The 18,370-nt window shown below is 40.3% G+C and overlaps 1 protein-coding gene across 6 annotated transcripts in view; it reads right to left on the bottom strand.

Annotated features, from left to right (window-relative positions):
- Nucleotides 1-18,370, bottom strand: part of LOC126284405 (2-oxoglutarate dehydrogenase complex component E1-like) — a 115,943-nt gene that overhangs the window by 52,227 nt on the left and 45,346 nt on the right. For all 6 annotated transcript variants that reach the window (XM_049983315.1, XM_049983317.1, XM_049983311.1 and 3 more), the window contains 6 exons: nucleotides 15,816-16,050; nucleotides 13,013-13,192; nucleotides 11,278-11,458; nucleotides 11,066-11,193; nucleotides 10,330-10,482; nucleotides 8-236 (listed from right to left, as the gene is read on the bottom strand). In XM_049983315.1, coding sequence (XP_049839272.1) covers nucleotides 8-236; nucleotides 10,330-10,482; nucleotides 11,066-11,193; nucleotides 11,278-11,458; nucleotides 13,013-13,192; nucleotides 15,816-16,050 — 1,106 coding nt within the window. The remainder of the gene's footprint in view (nucleotides 1-7; nucleotides 237-10,329; nucleotides 10,483-11,065; nucleotides 11,194-11,277; nucleotides 11,459-13,012; nucleotides 13,193-15,815; nucleotides 16,051-18,370) is intronic.

Below are 18,370 nucleotides of genomic sequence, written 5' to 3'. Positions count from 1 at the left end.
TACAAACCTCTATGTATTTCGAATTCTGCAGCATTTGGTGGTGGTGATGACATTTTCTTGCCAATGTGAACCAGGGTGTCCTCCTTGACACCAGTTGGAGATACTTTCAGTGGATCTTTGCCTTCAAAGAAACCAGACCATGGAGAATCAAGCCAGTCCTTATACTTTATGTGTGTCTCTTTTCTCGCATTTTCTAAAGCATCTTCACATATTTTTTCATATTTGTCACGAACATCCTGGAAATAAATTTTATCATGTTTCACATAAATACCACGATAATCTTGTACTATCTTTTTTTTTTGTCTGTTTACTCTTTAAAGCCAATGGTTGTCATCTGTTGAATCTTTATCCAGGAATTTCACAGTACAGTAATGTAGCAGCTAACAATGAAGTAGAACTGGACAGATTGAAAGACTACTCACCAAGCAGTGGCAGGAGAAACTGCATACAAAAGTTAAGGAAATGTGCAACCTTCTGGAGCCAGTGGCCCCTTCTTCTGACAGATAGGTTGAAGGGGAAGGAAGAAGGATGAAGGGAAGAGACTGGCAAGGTTTAGGGAATGAGGAGTGTTCAGAAAAACTGGTCTGAATCCTGCGTCAGGTTGGACTTAGTGGATGGGATGAGAAGGAAAGACAGACTGTTGGATGTTGCACAGAACGAGATTTAAAAACATAAGGGTAATAAGCAAGACAGAGATTACTGACAAAACATTGTACACAGTGATAGTCCCAGTAATTCTGAACAAACAATGTTATACGAACATAGGTCCGCAAATGCTTCGTTAGGGAGGTATGGGTATTGAAAGGAACTTCAATTCTGCAAAATTGATGTGCACAACGTGAACGTATATGCAATACAACTGGACTGTAATGTGATTTTCTTGAAAACAATGTTACAGAGAAGTACAGTTATGTTACACAATTTTACATAATGTTTATTTACTTTGCATTTAGTACATAATGCATTACAACATGCATGTTACATGTATTCAGTTGAAAAAGATATACCATGTCTTTTGCAAATGGCTTTAACACTTACCGTACAGATGATGTAAAGTTCACAGAACAGGTTTGAATATACCACCATGAACGTCAATGTTGTGTTGCTTGTTCAATTGCCTGTGGTTGGTTCCTAATCAATCCAGCAGCGTCCATGACGTGACGAAGCAGTTCATCTTGTGTATTTACCTTCACTTTGTGCCCTTCTGATTCCATTCAACGCCACAAAACAGAAATCTAAACATATAAGGTCAGGTGATCTTGTAGGCCAGTTAATAGCACTGCCATGGCCAATCCAGTGATTAGGGTGGGTGCGTTTGAGATGGTCCCTCACACATAAAGTAACATGTGGAGCGGCACCACCACATTGAAAGTACATTCCGGTTCACTTGGCTAAAGGAACGTCTTCCAATTGTTTCACAAATGAATTTTCCAAAAGACGTCGTGAGTATCTCTCTCCCAAATGCTGATTGATAACAAATGGACCTACCAAAAGGTTACCGATCATGCTGCACCAAAAATTTATCGCAAAATTAACTTAGAAATTGATATCCACTGAAGCTTTTGTATTTTCCCATGACCATCAATGATCATTGCATGTGTTGTTTATTCCACGTCGTGAAAACTGGGCTTTGTCAGTGACTAGTATATATGGAAGCAAATGACTATTGTTGTCAATTACCCAGCGACAAGAGTTGAAGTCATTGGACATTGTCGCCAACATAGACATTTTGGATATGCTGTATGCGAAATGGATACAGGTTTTCCGCATGTAATGTTTCCCGTATATGTGTGGACATGCACGCTTGGACAAAAAATGTCTGTTGCATGCAAAGTGATAAACAGTTTGGTAAACACCTTGTGATCAGGTAATAATCAAATCAGAAAGTGCCTGTGGTATTCCTCTCTTGCAGTGGTAGCACTACCTTCGTGGAAGCTGTAAACATACACCATATCTGCATATTCCTCACTACTCTAGATGTGTGGCATTGTTAGCAGTGCTTGTACAAACACAGTGAACACCATAAACTACACAGCTAACCGATCCATTGCTGGTACACTACACAATGTGGCTAACACGGCACAACTGAAGAAACAATGGGTGATTGTCCTATGTATGTCACATAACCATAATATGTGGTAGGTTGCATAGCGTAAACATGGCATGTACCCGTGCACTGTTTGCAACAAAATCATGTTACGGTCCAATTGTGTTGGGTATACGTCCACACTGTGCAATCAATTTTGCAAATTAAAGTTCCTTGCAATACCCATACCTATGTTCATACATCATTTTTTTTACTATCACTGTTTAAAATATTGACCTTTCCTCCCCAAACACCCTGTATAGCAGACATGTTGGGGGGGGGGGGGGGGGGTGTAAAAAAGACGAGACGGAAAATAAAAGATACAGAAAATTAAAAGGTAGTGAAGAAAGGAATAGTGACTAAAAGAAAATTTTGAGATCTAAGGTGTAAATTAAGGACAGGTGGCTGGCAACCAAGGGCGTGTCATAATGCCAGTTCTCACATAGAGCTACTGAGAAACTGATGTCAGGCAGGAGAATCCAGATAGCACAAGAGGTAAAACAGACACCAAGATCATGACTCATGTTGCAGAGCATGTTCCGTAACAGGACAATGTGTGCTATCAGTATACACCCTTCGTCTATGCCCAATTATCATAACTAATGACTTGGTGGTTGTTATACCAATGTGTAAGTCCGAACAGTGTTTCAATTTACTGGTACACAGCGTCATGTCTCACAGACAGCTCTCCCTTTGATTGTATATGTTTTGCCAGTTACTGGGCTGGTGCAGGTGGTAGTAGGAGGGTGCATAGGGCAAGTCTTACAGCATCAGTAATCATAGGGACTGGAGCCACAGGGTAAGGAAATGGGTGCACGAGCAGCATAGTGTCTGACCAGGATACTGTGGAGATGGGGAGGGGGTAGGCGTAATGGTGGTGAAGCTATTGTAGGCGTGGTGGGGGGAAAAAAGTCAGGACAGAATGGACCCCACTTCAGAGTGTGATTTCAGTAGTTTTTTTTTTGGATAGATCAGCACTACCAGGATTGCATATGATGTCCCAAGGAATCTGCTTTTGAACAATGGGTAATTTTGTCCAGTGAAGACTGAATTGACAATGATGGTGCTTTGTTGTAAAGAGTCTGCATGGGATGGAACGTTTGACATGGAAAGGATGGCAACTGTCAAAATCTAAGTACTGTTGCTTGTTAAGAGGTTTAATATGGACAGAAGTGTGTAGCTGAACTTCAATGAGGATGAGGTCAATATCAAGGAAAGTGCCATAGGATTTGAAATAGGTCCATGCGAAATTTAACTGGGAGACTGTATTTAGAGGTCATAAAAATTTTAACTAGTCAGCCTCACCATGAATCCTTATGACAAAGATGTCATCAATATATTTAAACCAAACCAGGGGCAGAATGCTAATAGATCCCAGGAAACCAAAAAATTGGCATAGGAAGGAGCCATCCCGACTCCATGGCCATGCTTTTGATCTGTGTATGTTTATGCCCATCAAAGGTAAAGAAGTTGTTGGTAAGCATAAAGTTGATCAAGGTGAGCACAAGGACTTAATAGGTTTGGAATCAGTTGGGTGCTAGCTGAGGTAACGTCCAGTAGCAGATACATCATGTACATGGGGAATATTGATACAGAGGAAGGTGGCATCAATGCTGACAACCAAAGGAGTGGGGTGGGAGTGGGATAGACAGATTTCAGGCAATCTGGGAAATGATAGATTTCTTTAACATATGAGGGGGTCTTTGTACAATAGATTGCAGATATATGTTTAGTGGGTACACTGAGACCAACAACTATGGGACTGCCAGGGTGACTGGGTTTGTAGATCTTAGGACGAAGCTAAGTGCTAGGTTAGGGTGGGGTAAGAAGTTCTATGGATTGACATATTACACCTTGTGTGGGCCAAGCTTGGGAACCAGCCCTGGGTCTAATTACAAGAAGTTCAGCAAACACCAATCTGGCGACTACAGTGGAGAGGGCAGCAACAGCAACGCTACCACAGACGCCAATGCAATCATCTCCGTGACTGCTGACGAGTGCCCTAAGGAGGGAACTGCTTGCGGTGGGTGGGGATATAAATCGGCTGCATGCCCTCAGGAGCTCAGTTTGTCAGCACACCTAATGATAGCGACATTTCTTACCATGGACTGATTGAACAACAAACATTCCAGGAGAAACTGAAGCATCGCAGAATAAACTTTCCCCATTTATTATCTGACAAAGGAATTGGACAATGGAACGAAAATGATGGTGGATACACCTTACTATAACACCGCACAATGGCTTGCAGTGTCCAACTGCAGAAATGTGTGTATGCAAGCTATTCTCAATTTCTTTTGATGTATTTCAGTGGTTGATGCCCAAAATTTTATTGTATGGACATTGACTCTGACAACTCCTGTGGATAGTTAAATGGAGCGTACAGTCGCAAATTATGTTGAATATACATTTCAAGAGAGATACAAATAACCAAAATTCTTGATAATTATCAGAAAACGTGCATGAAAAATATACTTTCAAACTATCCTCCTTCCAGCCTATATACATAGTGTACAAAAAAATTATGTACCTTCATCTCAACAACAAATGAAACACACACATTGTATCACATGGGCTGGCAGTGCTGCTCACTAACCTAGTCTCAAAATTAAGAAAACTATTTTCTTGCCAACCGGTCCTTTGCCATGGCAGTTTAGTTAAATGGAAACATTACGTGTTTCTAGCACTAAAATCTTTATTTGGATAATTTGCTACTGACTGGTTTTCTCTAATACATCAATCTCAAACAGGAATCTTGTAAAGCATTTATACACTGTGTGCATTAATCTCTTACACACGCCAGATGGCAGAAAGTGTATGTTGTACCAGTCAAGTATCTGCAACCACCTGTACATACAGGTGACATAATACACCAAATTGTATACTTGCAAAAATGCAAGATAACATAATGCAATACAGATTTTTTGACACAAGCAGACAATTTGTTTTAAGAAAATTATGTTTGTAAATGCAGATATATTCTAAGCTGAATTGATATGTCGGCTGACAATGGCATCTGACAATTTAATGAGTACTTATAACATAAGCAATCCGAGAATCTACTTAATTTACAATAAAGCAATCTCAATAACAATTAATAATTTACAGGTATTTACTTAACTTTCAAATCGTAAGAAGGGGGAAAGGAGTGACTGTAATTAACAACAATTCATATGCTTTATTAGGTGAAATAACGAAAGAAAATTTAAACTGGATGACTGGAAACTTGCTGTACATGCCTGAAGCTAACAAGCTTATCACACCAATGGCAATGGGAAATCACAATGGGCATAATCTTGGGCCACATATTAATTTTTGGTCTAGCAGGTTTAAATGCAAAGAAGACAAAAGAAATGACAATTTGCCTAGGGAGAACAGGCAGTAAGAAACCTCCGGCAAAATGTGAACAAGGTGACTAGAAAAGAATTTACAGCAGACAATGGAAAACACAAAATTAGTCAAATTGGAAAATGGGCTATGATAGAATAAAAAGGGGTTACAAACAGAAAGAACAGCAGACAATAGAAAAGAACATCTTGAAAGACAATTCCTTTTTTTTTTTTTTTTTTGTCAATCCTGCTATACAATTGCTAGCAGCAATGCTTCAGAATTGCTAAATATATATAGGAATGGATATGCATTACAATCCCCACACTCTGCCCACCTCCTACCTCCATCTTTGCCCATCTCCTCCCCCCCCCCCCCCCCCCCCCCTCCTCAGACCTAAGCTGCGGTTGCAGGTTCGAATCCTACCTCGGGCATTGATGTGTGTGATGTCCTTAGGTTCGTTAGGTTTAAGTAGTTCTAGGGGACTGATGACCTCAGAAGTTAAGTCCCGTAGTGCTCAGAGCCATTGTTGTTATGGAGACAAAACCTGGGAACTTAAATCACTTAAAATGAATGGGTAAATCAGTTGTGACCACTGGTCTACAGTGTATGAGAGAGAGACCTTTCCAGTTGCTGGATTTGTGAGGACAGCAGTTTCCATGATAGTATTTTGTATAGTTTTAATCTGCGAAAGGGTCTGCTTACAAAGTTTCAGATGATTCACACTACTTAATGATACTACAATTATAAGCCAATAAGATATAAATAATTGTCATTCAGTAGATATATGGCATATGCCCATCTGAATTTTTATTAGTATATTGTGTAAAAATTTCAAGTAAATTGGCTAAGAGCTCTGAGATTTTTGGTAACATTTCCCCTTTAGACAAACTATGTAGCCTATGTTCACCTGAACATTTATTAGAGTAGGGTGCAAAAATTTGATGCAAACTGGTCAACTACTTTTCAAGGTTTTTTGTAATAAACAATGGCTTGTCTTTATGTAGTACAACAATTTGTCATTTGTACCATAATGACCTGATTTCAGCTGTTTTTCCATTATCAAGTGCATATGTCTGTACTCAAAAATTTGCACAATCACTGTTCATGGGCGTATACAAGTGGCACATCCGTCATATTAATATGAAACTGGTTATAGTAAACAAAAACACTATAGCACTAATGTTTTAAAGTGGTGATGAACAGGAACATTGTTGCTGCACCAGTTTCATAAAAGCTCATTTATAAGGACTCTAATGTTCAAATGTGGAACTTATTTGTACTCATAAACAGGAGAGTAAATTAAAGCAGTAAAACACTTACTATTGTTACGTCACAGATATTGGCAGCATTGAGAAGTGGTCCGATGTATATCAGCATGTACCAACAGCTTCCAAATGGAGCTGTAGCTGTCTAATTGTAAAACTGTAATTATCATATTTGCCAATGTCTGAAAGTTCCTTAAAAACTTCCATTTTGATGGTGTTTATGAAACGAGATTTATTTATTTTTCTTATAAATGTTTGAAAAACTGCTAAATTCAAAGATGAACAATATTAAATTTGAGTTTCCCACGGTGGGGATGGGGGATGTGGGGAGGGGGGTGGGGACGACAACATTCAATACTCAAAACATTGCCACAACAGTTTTTGTGGCTAAATAACTACTTATAGTGGCTTCTAGTGGCATTTCTTGGAACTTCCTTAGGTTTTGCCCCTGAATCTGTACCACAGACACATTTTTTGGACTATGAAATTTGGGAAGAAAGGTCAGCTTGCATTGGAGTAAATAACGGTAACTTATAGAAAAAAGTTGACTGAAAATTAAAACAGTAAACAACATCATAAACATGAGCAACAAAAAAGGAATGAGTGAAGAATCAATGTATTCATAAACACATGAAGACAGTGACAGAAACTGTGGCAAGGAAAGGAGAAGAAGATTGGCAGAAGGAGAAAGAGGAGGGGGGGAAGGAAGGAGGTGGAAAAATGAGTAAGGGCTATTGAACTGAGAGTGCAAATGGGCAAATAATAATGAGCACTGCCTAAATTCATGTGCGAGACCATTCTGTTTCTGCTGTGAACACAGACCCTTGTGCACAGAGACAGTGAAAGCACTTTTTATTTCCCTTAGTAGACATAAACGTCACTGACTGCTGAATGATATGTGACAGACTGTAGTGGGCACATATAATAATCTGCTGCATAATATATCAATAAGCACAACAGGAAGATTTGTGAACCAGGTCTCAATCACTTTATACACGCACTTCATGGATGTGTAGATGGGTGTACACTTTGGGGTACTCAATAACCCACCTATCAACTGTTGTATTTAATATGCCCTGGCTTTGTTCCTTTTTGTCAGTATTCATTTTCTCTCACCCTTCCTTACCACTTATTGTCAGTGTGACACAAACTTTCAAGATATCAATTCTACATTGGCACTGAATATTTAGATCGGTGTCTACAGCAATTTTTGGCAAACTCTGCAAGTTTAAGTCAAACCTTTTACTTTCACTCCATCTCATTCAGCATTAAGTTATGGTATAATATAATTAACTATACTCCATTCGTCATAAGAATAAACCTGATGTAAACAAACAGAAAAGTGATGATTGGTCTGCAGCTGCAGCTCTCGTACACTGGTGGTGTTCTGTCCTTGGAACTAGGTCTAACTTAAGTATCAGAGATCTTATTACTACGTTACTGTGTATGAAACTTAAATACATTCTGATGTGTTAACAGCCATCAGCATCTTTCTTAATCATACTTTAGCTATATAATTTTTATTTCAATAATTTTGTACAGTTAAAGTCTCTGTAAATGTTACTTATGCTATAACTGTCTTGCTGTTCGTAAGTACCGTGAAAATGGATGACACTGCATTCTGCTCCGTAGTGAAACATGCACGTGGAACACCGCTAATGAATAGAAACAAGTTGTTCTTAATGTTTCCATAATACTATAGAAAAAAATCAGCCTTGAAGTTTTTTGAGAAACAGTATGTGCTAAATGTAAGGGAACAAAATTTAATAGAAACAGTATGTACTAAATGTAAGGGAACAAAATTTAATCATATGCATGGCGTAATCAGTAACAACATAGATTAATATACGGGCATGGTGGCAGACAGCAATTCAAAACTTGTTGGAGACTACAAATCTATCTTATTTTCTGTTCAGGTTGAATACCTAAAATATTTAAATATGAAATTCATCAAGTATGTGGTAAATGAGGAAAAAAATGAAATGATCGTACAGCATTGTTGGCCGGGAGACCTCAAGCAGGGTGTTCGGCCGCTGAAATTGCAAGTACTTTTTCTTTAGCTGACGCCACTTTGGTGACTTACGAGTCAATGATGATGAAAGACACACAACACCCAGCCATTTCGAGGCAAAGAAAATCCCTGACCCCACTGGGAATCGAACCCATGACCCAGCGTGCGCGAAGCAAGAACGCTACCACAAGACCACGAGCTGCGGACGGTAAGTAAGAAAAATGCATGTCTTTTAGTTTCTAATAACATGTCACACGCAAAATTCTGGTTTTCACTGAAAACACACATTCTTAATTATTGATCTTTTATGAAAGATTGTTGGAGTTAAGAAATCATTACAGAATTAAAATGTTTGGAGAAAAATGAAAAATCAAATAGTATTTGTTTGAATACGCCCAATGTTTTGTAGAACGGATGTGGTCTCTCACGAACCAGAGTGATAAGCATCGTAGAAACACAGAAAACAACAATTTTCAAGGCATCGAGCACACACTACCCTTGCTGCATTTTTACTTGTGCCACATCAACACTGCAATTTGAATCCAATAAAACTGACCTAGAGCAAAGGTAAGGAATTTGTCACGAGAAATAACAGGATATTTAAGGTGCCAAACATTGTGGAACTAATGCACAAAGCTTTGTAATATATCACTGCCGAACAATGGCGAAATGCAGAACAGCCTGTCATAGAAGAGGAGGACATGTGGACTTATTGGTGGCTTGGGGTTATGTTGCTCGTCGCCTCATTGTCAATGAAGCTGTACTGAAATGTAATCCTCTAAGTCCGATATGGAAGAAGTTCTGAGATTACCAGATGTCTAACACCTTCAGTGGTTCAATATTTAACAATGTGGTAAAATCCCATCAGTGCATTTTTGCGCCGCACATAGGTCACGCAGAAAAATGACCACTGTTAAAGCCAGCATTCTTATAACTCTTGTTTTTAATTACAGTACTGTGTTAGCTATAATCAAGAGCGTGTTGTTTTCCATCCAATTACTTACGAAGCGTATCACCTGAGTTTTACCACACATTATTTCCTTCTGTTTCAAAATTGAATGACATTCAAAGCTATATTGTTCTCTGCTCATCACTTTTTACATCTTTACTGCAACTGTTCGCATCACTGCAGGTTAGTTGGATCACTTGTCTGGCCAGTGCTGTCAAAGTCAAATGCGCCGGTAAAGCTGTTGCCCCATATTATTGCTGAATCTATGTCTGCATAATGCACAGCATAAAACTTATCCTCATTATCACACTTCACTGTACTCTTAGACAGCTTGGCCTCCGCTCCACGTAAAACACAATCCAATGAGGTTCCAGCAAACGTGGAAGAATACAAAGTGCAATGTTTACATCAGGTTTATTCTTATGATGAACCGAGTATCAGAAAGAGGCAGTCTGCCTGGTCCCCTCCTCCATCTGTGTGCAGCTATAATTAACTTTCTAACACCTCTGGTCCCAACCACTTTATTCATTCTTCTGTAATTTTGACGACTTTGGATAAATATTTCATTGTTCCATTTTTCTTGAAACTCTATGTTGAGATATTGTTTTAACTTTTGTTTGTTGCTGTTATAGTTAAACTTGTCTGGTAGTATCGTATATATCTACTATACATTATAGACAACACTCACCTTAACCTCTTCTGCTGTAACAACACCTTCATTTATTAGTTTATCTGCATATTTGTCCAATGCTGGCGGTGTTTTACGGATCTTGCGATACATTAATGGTTGGGTGAACATGGGCTCATCAATTTCATTGTGGCCATTGCGTCGGTAGCAGACCTATGATAGCAAAGAAAAAACACATACATCTAATAAACACTACGACAAAAGCAGGAAATTAATAAAAACTCAATAACTTAAAAGGAGCCTACCTACATATAATGAAATGACCGTAAGTGATTAGACTCCTGTGCTGCATCTTATAATGTTAAGTCTTTTTGTAACGGTATCAGTCACAGCATAAAAGGATTGCAAGTGATACAGAAACCAATGAATGTGTGCTGAACAGAACTGTAGTGTCATATTAAATGTTTCAATTAAATAATGTTGTGAAACATACAAGAGAACAAATATGAACATTTTCATGCTTTACATAATAAAGCATTACAACTGATAGTAACTCAGAGTTGGTATAGTGATCCAGCTTGCACATTTGGCTATTATGTCAATGAACAGGGTCGGAGTGATTGGAGGGGAGGGGGGGGGGGAGGAGGTGGACAGTTATACACACACTGACCTTATGAAAAAAATAAATAAGTAATAACTATTGTTTTATCTAGACCTGAATAGTAAACCACACACAAATCAATTTAATGTTTTGTACAGTTTCCGTAAAACACAACAGCAGATTTATTCTACTTACAATATCAATTACAACATCTTTGTGGAATGTTGCTCTCCATTCTGCAGCAATTTTACACACATGCATTACAGCCTCAGGGTCATCTGAGTTGACATGGAAGATGGGTGCATTTACCACCCTGGCAACATCTACAACATAATTTAATAGTTAGACATAGTACGTATTACACACACCACTAACAGATACACACAAAAAAGTAACAGAATACATACCAGTACAATATGGGGAGGACCGTGAATGCCTTGGGTCGGTGGTGAAACCAATCTGATTGTTGACTACAATATGAATGGTTCCATGTGTAGTGTAATCAGGCAGATCTGACAAGTGAAAGGTCTCATACACTATGCCTTGACCACAGAATGCAGCATCACCATGTAGCAGCATGGACATAACCTGGTAGAGGAATGTAAGGCATATTTACTTACTTACTTTTTTAAGTAAAATATAGAATTTTTTGTAGCAAATGACAAATTTGATGTTCGAGTATTTTTATATTCAAACAGAACAGCCATGAAACAACGTTCAAAATATTTCACCAAACAATCAAAAATTAGTACATAAAGTAACAAGAGTATTATGGGAACGCCAGACTGCTTCACACAACATAGAGGATGCACCAAGTTACAAAATGGTACAATGAAAAGACTGCTAAACATTTAAGCTTTTGGGCAAAAAAGCCAATCTTTGGAAATAGAACACACACACACACACACACACACACACACACACACACACACACACACACAGGCGGCCACTGTCTCCAACTGCACCTGCCATATATCAACTCTCTGCCCAGAAATGAGCACTTTCTCATGACTCAGTGCCACTCAGGAATGGAGCAACCAAATCACATTCCCCAGAAGTATTTCAACCTCCTCTTATCGTGCTCTGAAAGAAGGAATAGCTTACTCATTATCCTTCCCACCCCTCCCACAGTGGTGTTCCACTGCTCATGGAATCTGCGTAATATCCTTGTCCACCCGTACTCCATTCATGCTTCCAACCCCTTGCCTCAAGCTTCATATCCCTGCAATAGACCTAGGTGCAAGACCTGTCCCATACATCCTTCTGCTGCCACATACTGCAGTCCTGCCACAGAAATCTCCTGTCCCATCAAAGTAGGGGCTATCTTCGATAGCCGCCATGTCATCTACAGACACAGCTGCAACAATTGCACTGCCTTCTACATGGGCATGATAACTAACAAGAGGTCGCCACCAAACGTGCCAAGAGACAGCTGGACCAACTACTTGCTGAACATACAGGCCAACACCATGTGCTTCACCTCAATGACTGCTTCACAGCCTGCACCATCTGGATCCTTTCTAACAACACAGCTTTCCTGAACTGCGCAGCTGGGAGCTCCTTCATTCCCGCAACCTGCCTGACCTTGGCCTTCAGTAGTCCTTCCCTGCTACCCTTCCAGCACTATACATGGCTTCTATTTCACCAAAACTTTCAGTCTCTTCTCCTTCTCTACATCCCCCCCCCCCCCCCAGCCCCACCAAATACAGCCTACCGACTCTGCATCTAGCAGCTGTATCCTTTACCCCCCCCCCCCCCCCCCCCCCCGATGTCCCTGCATGCTCTCACAGACAGCACATCATCTTCCATCCCTAACCAGCTATCCCCCCTCCCCCAAATGCTTCCTTTACACCCCACTAAACCCTAGATTGCTCTTCACATCAGATGCAGTTGCAGTCTGCACTCTGGCCACAGCAGCAAGACACAGAAGCCAATGTGTGTGTGTGTGTGTGTGTGTGTGTGTGTGTGTGTGTGTGTGTGTGTGTGTTCTGTTTCTGAAGAACTATTTTGTCTGAAAGCTTAAATGTTTAGCTGTCTTTTCACTGAGTGTCTGCAATTCAATGTCTCCTCCATGCAGTGAGTAACTATCTATGGTTTTCCTATTAGTGTATTTATAAGTTAAGTAGGATGTTGTGGCCTTACCTTCTTTCCTTCTCCATCACCACGGTAGAATTGTTCAGCACGTGTCTTCCCCTGAACAACAGGGTCTACAGCCTCTAGATGCGAAGGGTTGGCTACCACAGCTAGTCGAATGTTTTTGTTAGTCACACGGTTTAAACGTTCAATGTAAGTACCCAAATGGTATTTGACATCACCTGACCCCTGAAAATAGAAATAGTCAAACTGGATTACCAACACATCATACGGAAAACCACTCTCAAAGATAATGAGTAGAATATGAAAATAAACAGATAAAAGGAATTTAAGATGCTTAATTAAGATTGTAACAATATGAATTAGGGTAGGTTGCTACTCACCTCATAGAAAGGCACTGAACAGCAGGCAGGCATATTTACAAGTAGAATAAGGTATCAAAGTCACTCTGATTTAACACACACACACACACACACACACACACACACCCCAATAGCTTAGGCTACTTTTAAATGTGCCTGTCAGCCACTCAGTACCTCTATATTTAGGTAGCAATATACTCTAATTCATATTGTTACCATATTATCCCACATTTTCTATCATTTAATTAAAGTTCTAGAGGGCAAATCATGTAACTGAATAAATGCTTGACAAACAGAATGACAGTTTGCGGCAAATGAAGTAAAATAAAAATAAAAATGGCAAAAAATGAGGAAGCATATAAAGGCAAAGATTTCAAGACTTACCAAGCGGGAAAGTGCCGGTAGATAGGCACAATGAATAAAACACACAAACACACACACAGAATTTCGAGCTTTCGCAACCGGCGGCTGCTTCGTCAGGAAAGAGAGAAGGAAAAGGAAAGATGAAAGGATGTGGGTTTTAAGGGAGAGGGTAAGGAGTCATTCCAATCCCGGGAGCGGAAAGACTTACCTTAGGGGGAAAAAAGGATAGGTATATACTCGCGTGCGCGCGCACACACACACACACACACACACACACACACACACACACACACACACAAGCAGACATATTTAAAGGCAAAGAGTAAGGGCAGAGATGTAAGTCGAGGCGGAAGTGTGGAGGCAAAGATGATGTTGAAAGACAGGTGAGGTATGAGTGGCGGCAACTTGAAATTAGCGGAGATTGAGGCCTGGCGGATATCGAGAAGAGAGGATATACTGAAGGGCAAGTTCCCATCTCCGGAGTTCGGATAGGTTGGTGTTGGTAGGAAGTATCCAGATAACTCGGACGGTGTAACACTGTGCCAAGATGTGCTGGCCGTGCACCAAGGCATGTTTAGCCACAGGGTGATCCTCATTACCAACAAACACTGTCTGCCTGTGTCCATTCATGCGAATGGACAGTTTGTTGCTGGTCATTCCCACACAGAAAGCGTCACAGTGTAGGCAGGTCAGTTGGTAAATTACGTGGGTGCTTTCACACGTGGCTCTCCCTTTGATCATGTACACCTTCCGGGTTACAGGACTGGAGTAGGTGGTGGTGGGAGGGTGCATAGGACAGGTTTTACACCGGGGGCGGTTGCAAGGGTAGGAGCCAGAGGGTAGGGAAGGTGGTTTGGGGATTTCATAGGGATGAACCAAGAGGTTACGAAGGTTAGGTGGACGGCGGAAAGACACTCTTGGTGGAGTGGGGAAGATTTCATAAAGGATGGATCTCATTTCAGGGCAGGATTTTAGGAAGTCGTATCCCTTGCTGGAGAGCCACATTCAGAGTCTGATCCAGTCCCGGGAAGTATCCTGTCTCAAGTGGGGCACTTTTGGGGTGGTTCTGTGAGAGGTTCTGGGTTTGAGGGGATGAGGAAGTAGCTCTGGTTATCTGCTTCTGTACCAGGTCGGTAGGGTAGTTGCGGGATGCTAAAGCTGTTTTCAGGTAGTTGGTGTAATGGTCCAGGGATTCAGGACTGGAGCAGATTCATTTGCCACAAAGGCCTAGGCTGTAGGGAAGGGACCGTTTGATATGGAATGGGTGGCAGCTGTCATAATGGAGGTACTGTTGCCTGTTGGTGGGTTTGATGTGGACGGATGTGTGAAGCTGGCCATAGGACAGATGGAGGTCAACGTCAAGGAAAGTGGCATGGGATTTGGAGTAGGACCAGGTGAATCTGATGGAACCAAAGGAGTTGAGGTTGGAGAGGAAATTCTGGAGTTCTTCTTCACTGTGAGTCCAGATCATGAAGATGTCATCAATAAATCTGTACCAAACTTTGGGTTGGCAGGCTCGGGTAACCAACAAGGCTTCCTCTAAGCGACCCATAAATAGGTTGCCATATGAGGGGGCCATTCTGGTACCCATGGCTGTTCCCTTTAATTGTTGGTATGTCTGGCCTTCAAAAGTGAAGAAGTTGTGGGTCAGGATGAAGCTGGCTAAGGTGACTAGGAAAGAGGTTTAAGATAGGGTGGCAGATGATCGGCGTGAAAGGAAGTGCTCCATTGCAGTGAGGCCCTGGACGTGGGGCATATTTGTCTATAGAGAAGTGGCATCAATGGTTACAAGGATGGTTTCCGGGGGAAAAAGACTGGGTACGGATTCCAGGCGTTCGAGAAATGACGTAAATTAAATGAACTACTGTCTATGTTAACATCCTTAACACAAATCCCAGTAAACTTATGTTAACACATAATCAGATGTAAAGCACAAATCCCAATACAAAACAAAAATATAAAAATAAAGGGAGGATTCAATTTAAGTTGGTAATCCATATAAAGACTCAACTAGCTACTGCACTACCATCAACAGATAAAAAGAAGGCTAAACCAACATTATAGCCAATTTATTCTAATTCGAGACTATTTTGTTGTTTTAAAAATTTTAAAGAATAGTTATTTACATCATCTGCAGCTTCCAGGGCAGCAAATTGGGTAAAAATCTGTTCCAGAGGCTTCCGACAAACATTGGCCAAAACATTCAAACGACCTCTGTGTGGCATACCCATCACAATAGATTCCACTCCAAACTCTGTTGAGCTATCAATAATCTGCTTCATGGCTGGTATCAGGATTTCACAACCCTCCAAACCAAACCTTTTTTCACTTGACCATTTTCTTGCCAGAAATGCTTCAAATCTGAGGAAAAATATGAAATGTCAATTAATTTCATCTGTAACTATTCTCTTAGAAACAGAAATATTGTTTACAAATTACATTTAAAGATATAGCTGGTACAGGCTAAATTATCATTTTCTTGCCAACCTTTTAAACAGCAACAATTTTTACACAAATTTTAGTTGCCTGTACAAAACGATACAAAGGATACACCATTTTTCTTTCATCTAGAATGATTTATTCTGAAGTTGACCCATTATCCTCTGAAGTTGACCCATTATCTCATCGAGACAAGTTTCTGCCCTGTGGTTATTTTCAAATGGTTTGTGCATCGTGCGTGCATCATTTTGTTAAGAAATGCAACCACCTTATGCATGTGCAGAAAAATATACAACCAAAAACTGTAAACTTTAAAAAGTACCATAGGGAAGCGAAATTCTAAATAGTGCCAGCAGAGACATGCAAAGGTCCAAAAAACTATTCTAGCTTTTGGAACTATTAATTTATTCCTCTGGGAGGAAAGAGGAAGAAAGAGGGAGAGGTTATAGAATGTTAGAGGGGAAAGAAATGTCACCCAGGCTCCATGATGAGAGGAACTCACTTGGGAGATTTTCAATTTTTTTATTTATTTTTTGTTTGCCACAGAGTGGTTTCACACAAAACATATTTCAAACAAAGTTATGGGTTGTCCACCCTTACGCAAACTGTGTTCACTGACCAAAACTTGGGCTTCAAGATATACATTTGTCATTGTCCTGTACAATGATGGGTCCTCCTACCTGTAGAAGAGCTATCCTAAATCCAATGCCAAGTTAACAGAGTACAGCAGACTGACTGCAACTACTTGTCTCTCAGTTCCAGCCATTCCAACTCCCAACGATGCATGAGCCGCCTTCTCCATGGGTAGCTTACAGCATATAGAGGGCTTTTACGATTTGCCACTGCAGGAACAGGCCTCGGCTATCGCAACCAAGATCATTTTCCTGATTCTCGACATGCCCTAGCTTCCATTAGAATATCACCTTTTCAGATGTACATGAAAGAAGGTGTTCTGGACAAACAAAGCAATTTTGCCTTCTGAATTGATGTACTGTATGGCTTTTGGTGTTCTAAACAGTGGAAAACTCCCCGTTGGAAAATGAACAATATTATGAAAAGAATAATATCAAAGAATGGCAAATCCAGGACGAAATAATGACAATATTATGAAAAGGATAGACTGGTACTCATCATATTGCGGAGAGGTTGAGGCCTAGACAGGCACAATAAAAAGACTACTTAGCACATTAACTTTCAACCAAAAGACCTTCCTCCAAAACAGACAACACACACACACACACACACACACACACACACACACACACACACACAAATGCCCCAACGCAGCTCACAGAATACATTACCATTGTCTCTGGCTGCCAAAACCTAATATGTTAGTCTTTTTGTTGTGCCTGTCTAAAACTCAACATCTCTGCTCTAGGCCAAGTAGCAATCTATACCTTTCATAGTACTATGAAAAAGAATGAATTGTTACTTATTGTATGTTGAATAGCAGACAGCCAACGGAGAGGAAAAAAAAAATGTTAAACATCGAGGTTTCAACCAAAGTGTTCTTCAGAAGGGCAATGCACGCACAAAAGCGAGCACACTCACGCACACATGACCGATATCCCCAGCCAAAATGCACTCTGTTAACAGTCTTTTCGTTGTGCCTTTCTACACCTGAATGTGTCATCTTTACGTAGAGTAACAAACTATCCTTCTCATACTATTGTTTTAGTGTACCGAGTGAATGAAAGCTGACATAGAAGTTATGAACAACACACATCTCACCTACTCCACTGTCCTCAAGATTACATATACCTCAACATCGTGAATTTTGTATTCTCTTGGGATGGACACGGTCTAAAGAAACAAGCTAAGTTTGTCCAACTGCTTAGGAACATTAGAGGAAATTAGTAAGTTACTGTGGTTCTCGTACAAGATATTGTGAACACACAACTTATAAATTAAATCGTGGGTTCACCAGCCACAGCATAGATGTTGGTGGGGAGCTGGTTCTTCAATTGCCTTCAGCCAGCCTAATCACACCATGGTGTACAGTATCAAAGGCATTTAGACTTCTGTCTCACTGATCAACACAACTGGAAAACTTAACCAAATTAGGACAATACAAAAGGCTCCATAAAATTGGTTGAGATGTGCTCTACCTGTTTTCTTAGACCTATGACTAAGGCACTTATGAAAGTTCAGTGCATTAGGAGAGCCTGTTTTCAAAACTTGCTGATGCGATCCTGGTATTTACTTTAAGTGATTGCACGAAACCCTGATAAAAGCTGTA

Source organism: Schistocerca gregaria, chromosome 8 (genome assembly GCF_023897955.1).
Source record: "Schistocerca gregaria isolate iqSchGreg1 chromosome 8, iqSchGreg1.2, whole genome shotgun sequence".
Taxonomy (NCBI): Eukaryota; Metazoa; Arthropoda; class Insecta; order Orthoptera; family Acrididae; genus Schistocerca; species Schistocerca gregaria.
The sequence above is the reverse complement of the archived record's forward strand: the minus strand, read 5'-3'. Positions and strand labels throughout refer to the sequence as shown.